Source organism: Anguilla rostrata, chromosome 8 (assembly GCF_018555375.3).
Source record: "Anguilla rostrata isolate EN2019 chromosome 8, ASM1855537v3, whole genome shotgun sequence".
In the NCBI taxonomy this organism is placed as follows: domain Eukaryota; kingdom Metazoa; phylum Chordata; class Actinopteri; order Anguilliformes; family Anguillidae; genus Anguilla; species Anguilla rostrata.
In genome coordinates, this window is record NC_057940.1 from 53843738 (window position 1) to 53852420 (window position 8683).

An 8683-nucleotide genomic window follows, 5' to 3' on the forward strand; every position below is an offset into this window, starting at 1 on the left:
CCAGTTTAAAAATAATTTCAAAAGCCCAGGTTTAGTAAAATGGGGTGCTTAATGTGTGCCGATTCAGGGAGGCGTACGCCAGAGTTTACTACGTTAAAGCAACAATGTGAACTGGCAAATCAGAACACACAAAGGTATCTCAAAGCAGTCTGTAATCACTATGAATGTTCACAAATTACAAAAGTGCAAAAGCCCTTCAGAGGGATTGAAACTCAGACGAGGTACATAACCAACTCTTCTTGTGCTTTTTTTTTGTGTACATTGCTTTCTTTCCCCCACCCTTCTGTTTCTGTATAAACTTCAGTACTGTGCAAAAGTCGGACCACACTTTCGTTTATTCCGTTTCCACTGCAGAACAGCTATTCGGTGCATTTTTTTTTTTCAGTGTCAAGACAATAATGCAGGAACATTTAACGGAAAATTCAAGAAAAGCCTCCACCACTACATGCAATATCAAATCTCAGCATTTGTCCGCTTTCTTTTGTTTTGCCTTTATGTCTTTCGTCCTTCCAGTCAACAAACATGAATGTAGATAAATACAATAAAATCTTAACACATCACGCAGTAGCCTCTGGACAATGCTTGACTGGGAGCAAATCCGTTCTACAGTGAGATAATGACCCCCAAGCACACTGCTAAGGAGATCAGGCTGCTGGTGCTCTCCAAACAATGGACTGGCCAACCCAGAGTCCAGACCTCACCATCACTGAAATGTGTTTGGAATTACTTGGATCGAGAGAAGCGGAAAATGCAACCAACTTCTAAGACTGAACATTGACAAGAAGCATGGAAAAATATTCCCGCAAATTCCTTCAAAAAACGCAAAGCAAGTCTCCCAAAAAGAACGGATTCTGTTATAAAGGCCAAGGGTGGACACACTACATACTGAAAGATCTGATATTGTACATAGTTCAGGAGGTTTTTGTGCATTGTGTAAAATATGTCAGATAACTCGCAGTTAATGACTTTTCACTGGAAAGTAAAATAAAGGGTGGTCTCTGACTTTTGCACAGTACTGTAGAATTTTCACTTGCATGGTTGGTTCCTGTAGATGTTTCAGTTTATACATAGAAAGCATTTTTAAAAATGGACCTCAGCCTGATTGGCCGAAGGGTTCTGATGGTTTTACAGAGAATGTAAGCAGCTTGATTGACAGCAAACCTTTAGCCTCAGTCTCCCAGTTCAGTTTAAGGCCCTGTACTCTGGCTGGTTTATTCCAGGCCTGATGTATAAATAAAAAAATTTAAAAAAACAAAAACGGTTCTTCCTCACTGTATGGAAAAATCCGTCCAGGCAAATGAATCCCTTATCCCCATGATATTGCGTTGTCAACTTCACTCGTAATATAATCATATCTGAGACTGAGAATATACAAAATGGCTGTACAATACAGGGGCATTGTGGGAAACGGAAAAGGTTAGGGATATACACAGTGCTGACTGGCTGGTTGGGTGTGTGGGGGGGGGTTCTACCTCGTGTTCTGGAAGGTGAAAGAAAGGCAGGGACGGTTCTGTTGGATGGAAGTAGGATTTTTGTACTTCCATCTAAAATGTCAGATTTGAAGAGAGGGATAATGAGCGGAGGAGAGCTCGTAGGCTCTACCTCGGAGTCCGCTTCTCGACGTGATCTCCACCGATGCCAAAGTCGGCCTCTCTCCCACACACGCGCGCGCACTGCTCCATCTCACTCTACCCCCCTCTCTTTCTAACTGTCTCGTACACACTGTCTGTACCCCTCCTCCCTCACACCCTCCTCTCTCCCCTTGTTCACGCATTCTTCACTTGTTCCTCTCATGCACACTCCCTAATACATACACATACACATACTCTCATACCCTCTCGCACTCTTTCTTACCAATCACACACTTTCTCTCGCTCTCTCTCTCAGTAGCAGCAGACTGTCCGAGTGTAAGAGGGAGGAGCTCTCGTCTTTATGCGATGATTAAGAGGGGACAGATCTGGAACCCCCTTTGCCCCCCCCCCCTTCACTGCTGTAGCGGTTCCTTGGTGGGGGCGTAGTAGAGCTCCAGGGGCTTGCAGAGCTTCCAGTACTTCTCATTGACCAGCTCCAGGGTTAGAGAGCCATTGAGAGTCTGGAGAAGGAAAGAAAACCGTGTAAGACAGCCAATCAGAATCCGAGATGGAGAGAGACCAGGGTTAGAGAGCCAATCGGAATCTGAGACAGAGGGAGACCAGGGTTAGACAGCCAATCAGAATCCGAGATGGAAAGAGACCAGGGTTAGACAGCCAATCAGAATCAGTGAGAAGTACAGGGACAGTAGTGTGGTACAACGGTTAGGGGTTTATAACTGGACCTGGCCATTGTGCCCTCAAGCAAGGAGCTCATTCATCCTGAACTGCTTCAGTAAAATACCCAAATATGTAAATACAATGCATTTATAAACGTAAGTATAATCGTCGGGACTAATGGCCGTAGAAACAGCGACGGGTGCCGTGGAAACGGCGCTCACCGAGAACTGCCCGCCTGACGTAGTGATGTAGATGGTGTACTGCTTCTCGCTGACATTCCGCAGGCTCACTGCTCCTCCACCACCTCCTCCTCCTCCTCCTCTGTCGTCCCCCGCCTCCCCTCCTGTCTGTCCGTCCGCCTGCCGCTCCTCCAGGGCTATGCGGAGGGCCAGGTACTTGGACAGGTGGTCCACCGTGGCGTTGGCCGTCGTCTTCACGTACCTGGGGGGGAGAGAGAGGGAGAGAGACAGGGAGAACGAGACAGAGAGAGAATGGAGGGGAGAGAGAGGGAGAGAGACAGGGAAGGAGGGAGAGAGGGGGAGAGACAGGGAGAGAGAGAACGAGACAGGGAGAGAGAGGGAGAGAGAGGGGGAGAGACAGAGGGAGAGAGACAGGGAGACAGTGGGTTAGGGGTGTCAATGTGTGAGAATGGAGTGCATCCGAATATTCACAGATTTACGAAGAATATCATCAGGTGAAGCAACAATGAGTAACAAAGGAAACTGGAAACTTTCAATTTAATTTAAAAAATGGCCGAAACTAAGCATCTAACAGGCTAATTTTTATTTGGACCAATCTCAGAGCTCCTTACTGCTGAATTCCCACCCACTGTAGCCAACACGGCTCCGCCCCTCCACTCACCCCCTCACCCCCTTACCCCACTCGCCATTTCTCACCTGGTCTGACTGTAGTCCTGCATGTTGACCAGCAGGGGGTGTGGGCGGAACACCAGCTCGATCTCCGAGCCGGGCCCCTCCTGGTGGTGTGGGGGCAGGGAGGGCGTGGGGCTTCCCCGGTCCACCTCGGGGCAGGACTCGTCCGAAACCTTTGCCCGCTTGCTGCGGCTGGGCCCGGCCCCGCCCTCGGCCTCGGCCTCGGCCAGGGGTCCCGGGTGGAGGAGGGGCGGGGCCGAGTCCTGGGACAGGTGGGAGCGCGCGTCGCAGTTGTCCTCCCCGCCGCTGAAGGTAGTGTTGTCGCTCTCCTGCTGCGGTTTGCGCACCCTCTGCGGTCTTCGGGGGGGTCAGACCAAAACCCTTCACTATTACGGGTTTGCGCGCTCCACCCATGCTACAAGCTAACACTTGCACGCCCAAACCCATTTGCTAACACTACATCCTCAAGCCCACTTAATGTAATGCCATAGTGTTATGTACTTTACTACTATAATCGGTTGTGAGACTCAACTGGCATCAGCCCAGATCAATTCCAAAACATTTATATATGCAATTATGTAATGTCACTCTGGTGATTAACAATGATAGTGATGTGTTGCAATTGTAGCCTTCAAATCTAGTGGAGTTGGATGAACAGTCTGTCAGAACAGTTCAATGCTATACCCCTGCCCTCCCATGAGCCACCCATATAAAAAAGGCTAATGCCAACAGCAATGCTAATGCTAACGGAGATGCTAACGCTATGGTGGTCCACACTGACCTGACCAGCATCTGTATCTTCAGGCCCTCCTCAATGCTAACAGCACTGCTAATGCTAACGGTGATGCTAATGCTAAGATGGTCCACACTCACCTGACCAGCGCCTGTATCTTCAGGCCCTCCTCAATGCTGGAGCTCAGGGCCTGCTTGTTGTGCAGCCGGCTCAGGCGCTCCAGGACCCGGTCCTGGTGAGCCTCGTACTCGTCCCTGCTCGGGTATATCTTCGAGATGAGCGCATCGAAATTGGGGTCCGGCCGCAGGGAGCGTTTGGACACCAGCTTCTTCCGGCAGGTGGGGCACTCCTTGTTCCTGGGGGAGACGAATTGAGGGGGGCGGAAGTTGTTTTAAGATCCTAAACTCGGGGCCACAGTGTCTGCTGGTTTTCGGAGATCCTCTTAAGCAACTAATTAATCATTGACTAGCTAAAGAGTCCCCACACTTGTTTCAAAGGCCTACACTGGCTACTGACAGAAAGAAAACATTTAACTTTTTTTTAATAAATATAAACCTTTTTAACTTATAATGGGGGTCCCCGGAATGCCTTGGAGTCTGGGTGGGGGTTTCCGGGAACAGAAAAGGTTGAAAACCCCCAGATTAGGGTAAAGAGAGTAATTAGGAAGGGGGTCGGAGTTCAGCTTCAGGGTTAGGGTGAGCAGGTGGGGAAACAAGCATGAGGGAGTGAGGAGGAGGAGTTACAGTTGACATCACCTTTTATTCACAGGAGGTCACAAATTTGTCTGGAATTTGTCTGAGGAGAGAGGCGAGTGTGCATGGAGAATACACACGCACACGCACACACACACACACACACGCGCGCACGCAGTGAAAGGGAGCGTAAGAAAGTGGGCGGTACCCCGATCGGAGCGCCGTGACGATGCACTCGGAGCAGAACCGGTGCAGGCACTCTTTGGTCGTCATGGTGTTTTTCAGCATATCCAGGCAGATTGGACACATCAGTTCGCTGTGGAGGCTGCGGGGGGACACGGCGATCTCCGTGCCGTCCATTATCGCCTCCTGCAGGCAGGGAGGGGAATGACACAACAGTAAGGCAAGACTCCCTAACACAGGCCCTCCGGCCCAAGGGACAATCGTCACCAGCGGCTGGCGGTAAGACCGTTGGCGGCAGTACCTGTGGGGTTCTGTGCAGCTCATAAAGGCTCAGCTCCCAGGTCTTGCTGGGGTTCTGAGCATTGACTGGGGCAGCCATTGTGTGTTCTGAGAAGGCTGGACTGAACCAGGAAGACAAGCAGTGAGGAGAAGAAGAAGTGGTTTAGATTCCCACCGGGAGACTGACAAGACAGAGCACAACACTCCATTTTGGCTCAAGTCGGGATCTCCAGTACATCAGGAGGCTTCTGTATTCCATCCTGAGATAATATGCACAATGCTAACCAATCAAAAGCAGCCAGTAATTTACCTGCTCAACCATTGTCCATTGGGCATTTATTGTTAAAATTGTCAAGGTTTAATTGGGTCTGATTTGTCGGGGAAAATAAAGACAATTGGATGACATAATCTCCCCATGTTTCGGTCCTCTGTGCATACGTATGTCAGTTAATCATATGTTTGAGATAACGCATGCCCGGCTCAACACACAGATAGCTGGTAATGGCGGCTGAGGCGTCACCCTAACATCTCCCACCACGGCAGGTGCACACAGAATTATCGCGGATAAATGTCACTCGTCCTGATCTTCGTCGTTTTCCGAAGAAAGTGCGCCCATTAGGTTGACGTGTGAATCAAAACGAAAAACGTGTAATTAGGCCTATATTGCTATGGAAATACATTTTTCAATTAATTAGATATACTATTTCATTTTCGCAGCTAAGCTGACATTCAAAAGGTGTTTAGGACCTGAATGCGGGTTTCAAGTTTATGACACGTGCAAAATAGGCTTATTCTAATAGTTAGATTTTAAACGACTAAAAAACGTCTACAAAGGCAATCACTTTCATTAAAAATATGTATTAAAGTGACGTGACACTAAATAAAAAGCTTTAATGCTGCGTCAAATAAATCAACATTTGACTGATTCATGAAAACTCTGTCAACACATTAAATCTCCTCGATTATTTACCCTGGCATTATGCTAGTTTGTTGGCTGGCTGGCTAGCTCTGGAAATTACTAAACCAGCAACAGGTTTAAACCGTAACGGACATCTTATAACGGCGAAATTAGTTACTAGTTACGACAATAGTATAGCTGTCATGCAAATTCCCTGCGCCAAAACAAACTCGATCTACACCCGCCCGGCTGGCAAGTAATTTTACAAATGCAAAATATCACAGTCCGTTCACAGGTAGGCTAAGTATAGGTAACTGGCATGTCAGTGATAATCTTTTAAAAAACAATTACTGTTATTTTTCTTAGTGTCCCCCCAGTACCAACACATACTCCCGTAGGTACTGATTTAATCTTGATTTTACAGACAAGTATGAGGTTAGCCAACTTCTAATGAACAGGCTTGGTAACATTCTAAGCTAATTATTGCATTATGTATAGAGAGCTGACAAAGTTACTCCTTAGTTTTGGATTGAGAAGCCAGCTAATGCTGATGCGACCAACAGTTGCTATCTACCTGGCTAGCTAGCTATCAAAATTTAACATTACTCACCGTTAATCAAGACTCGATGTCTACCAATGTCTTCCCGCTTTCTAGGACAAGACGCCACGGCGCCTTATAACTCTTTGGAACAGCGTTATTATCGTTTACTTAACAAAAAAGTTCCTGCCCAGGTTAATAACAACAAAGTGTCACTGTCGCTTAGTGGCAGCCATCTTTCTGCCGGATGTGCGCTCCAAGCGACTCCAACTTCCTTTGCGTCAAGCATCACAGTCTGATAGCGACCTGCTGTGGTTTCTTGAAGCACAACGCCAGGATTTGTTTCACCGCGGTACTGCAGGTAGGCGAATTGCGTTAATCGAAAGTTTCAGTAACTATACCTGCCCAGTTAAATCGACCTTACAATTTAAGTTGCTTTCTTCTCGCCTCATGTGTGGATGGGTTCTGAATCCGTTGGCCTTAGAATCGACTAATGTTCGAATTAAGTTTGCGGTTCCAGAACAGTAGGCTATCTTAGCTTAGCTTTCCTAATTCAAAGAGAAGATTATTTAAATATCTTCGTCACCCACGATCATTAACAGTTGTAATAAAATAACCCGTCTCTCTGAATTATTTCTTCTGAAAGGTAAGAATTTTATTGAAGTGCATCGGCCTACTATTAACGAGAACATAAAAAATGATGTATGTAGTTAAAAACCTAAGGAAATATTACCACACAAAGGTATTTATAAATTGAGTCAACAGAAAAGAGTCAGGTGCAGCAGTTGTATTTATAATTGCTGAAAGACATTAACTAAATTATGGCATATTCCTAAAAATTCAAAACATAAAGCCTCCTAATTGAACTACAGTATCTGAATGCTTTGAATCACATCACCAACTCAGATTATTGCATTTATAGAATTTACCATCTTTATGTGGGCTACCGTTAAAACACATTGCATTGCTACATTTACAGCAGTACAGATTTGGGTTATTTATTTGTTCTGAAGCACTGAGCTATTTTGTGGTTAACTGGTTTTGTGGGTTTGTTCTCTTTTATAATCAGTTTCTGATGTGCACTGGCTAAAGATTCATGTCTTTATTACAGAATGCCCACATCAATGTGTCAAAACATTTCAAACTGTACACAAACACCTTTTTTAAATGTATTTATTAAACAACAACTGTGGTTATGGTATCTCTGATCCAAAGGTAAAATAAGGCAATTTACAATGCATGGACTTTATTTGAGAATAAAATAGTTTACAGCAATGCTTTTTCTCAAAGTGACAATAATTAATTAATTTCCCCATGCATTTTGAAGTGTTGCAATATTTTCTGTTGTAATATATATATATATCTCAGTGTAGTCCATTTCTGTAAGGACTAGCAGAACAAATTAGCCAGTGTTGGTTTGCCAGTCATGCAGTTTGTCAGTTGGACTACATTTCCCAGGGCTGCTTTTTGTAACTACACCCAGAACGCGTGTAAGCTACAGTGTCAAAATTATGTGCAACAAAAATTATCATTACTGTAATATAACATGGGACTACTTTTTTTAAGAGCAATGTACAATGCAAAATAATGACCCTAGATGGATCCCTCTTTTCTTTTTGTTCTTAGAGAAAGAGATTGAGAATGATATTAAGAACATTGATATTTTACTTTCTTTTTTTAATCCTTCATAATCCTATAAATGTCAGGCAGATAAAAACAAACAGTGAGACACACACACTAGACAATTAACAGGCAGCTCAGTGAACATACTGCAGTTTATTGAAATTACAGAATGGCAAATAACTTGATTGATTAATTGAGAGATATTTTTTTTTTTTCTGGGGGGGTACATACATCATTGGATGCAACTTCTGCCCAGACAATAGCATATAGAAGCATTATCAACATTCTTTGCAATGTGCTCCACAGTCTCATCAAATGACATAAAAGCAGACAACGAAGCAATCAAATTTCATAATTCTAAAAGCCTTCCAGTAAGAAGCGCATCATCAGAAAAAAAAACAAAAAAACAATGACACTGTACTCCACTCTTACACGCCCGTGAAAACAAACCACTGGTTATGGAGACCAGCATGGGCTACTCCACGTACAGGGAGAGGAAACCTGCGGTCTGATCACAATCATACTCCCGCCTGGGCCGTTTAAAAAAAAAACCAGCAGCCCACAGTGTCTAATGCGCTCCGTGCAGCCGGGCCAGGAAGAAAGAGAACGACAGAAT

The 8683-nt window shown here is 45.2% G+C and overlaps 1 protein-coding gene across 3 annotated transcripts; it reads right to left on the reverse strand.

Moving 5' to 3' along the window:
- Window positions 1-135: 135 nt before the first annotated feature.
- LOC135262076 (E3 ubiquitin-protein ligase RING2-A-like) lies at window positions 136-6726 on the reverse strand. 3 transcript variants are annotated; one of them, XM_064348891.1, is made up of 7 exons: window positions 6517-6726; window positions 5031-5125; window positions 4755-4915; window positions 3995-4210; window positions 3146-3478; window positions 2471-2690; window positions 136-2092 (listed from the first exon to the last, which is right to left on the reverse strand). In XM_064348891.1, the coding sequence occupies exons 2-7, from the start codon at window positions 5106-5108 to the stop codon at window positions 1985-1987; spliced, it is 1116 nt and encodes a 371-aa protein (XP_064204961.1). In that variant the 5' UTR covers window positions 5109-5125; window positions 6517-6726; the 3' UTR covers window positions 136-1984. The 3 variants fall into 3 exon arrangements, with proteins under 3 accessions (XP_064204961.1, XP_064204960.1, XP_064204959.1); XM_064348890.1 differs by having other exon boundaries at window positions 5031-5190; XM_064348889.1 differs by having other exon boundaries at window positions 5031-5130; window positions 6517-6725.
- Between the last annotated feature and the right edge of the window lie 1957 nt (window positions 6727-8683).

What these genes read in the sequence shown, in the direction of transcription:
- LOC135262076 (XM_064348891.1), bottom strand. Translation starts at nt 5,108, where the DNA reads ATGGCTGCCCCAGTCAATGCTCAGAACCCCAGCAAGACCTGGGAGCTG. An exon ending in AGCTGCACAGAACCCCACAG is followed by an intron (nt 4,916 to 5,030) that starts GTACTGCCGCCA and finishes CCCTGCCTGCAG; the next exon opens with GAGGCGATAATGGACGGCAC. An exon ending in CGTCAGGCGGGCAGTTCTCG is followed by an intron (nt 2,093 to 2,470) that starts GTGAGCGCCGTT and finishes TTCCTTCTCCAG; the next exon opens with ACTCTCAATGGCTCTCTAAC.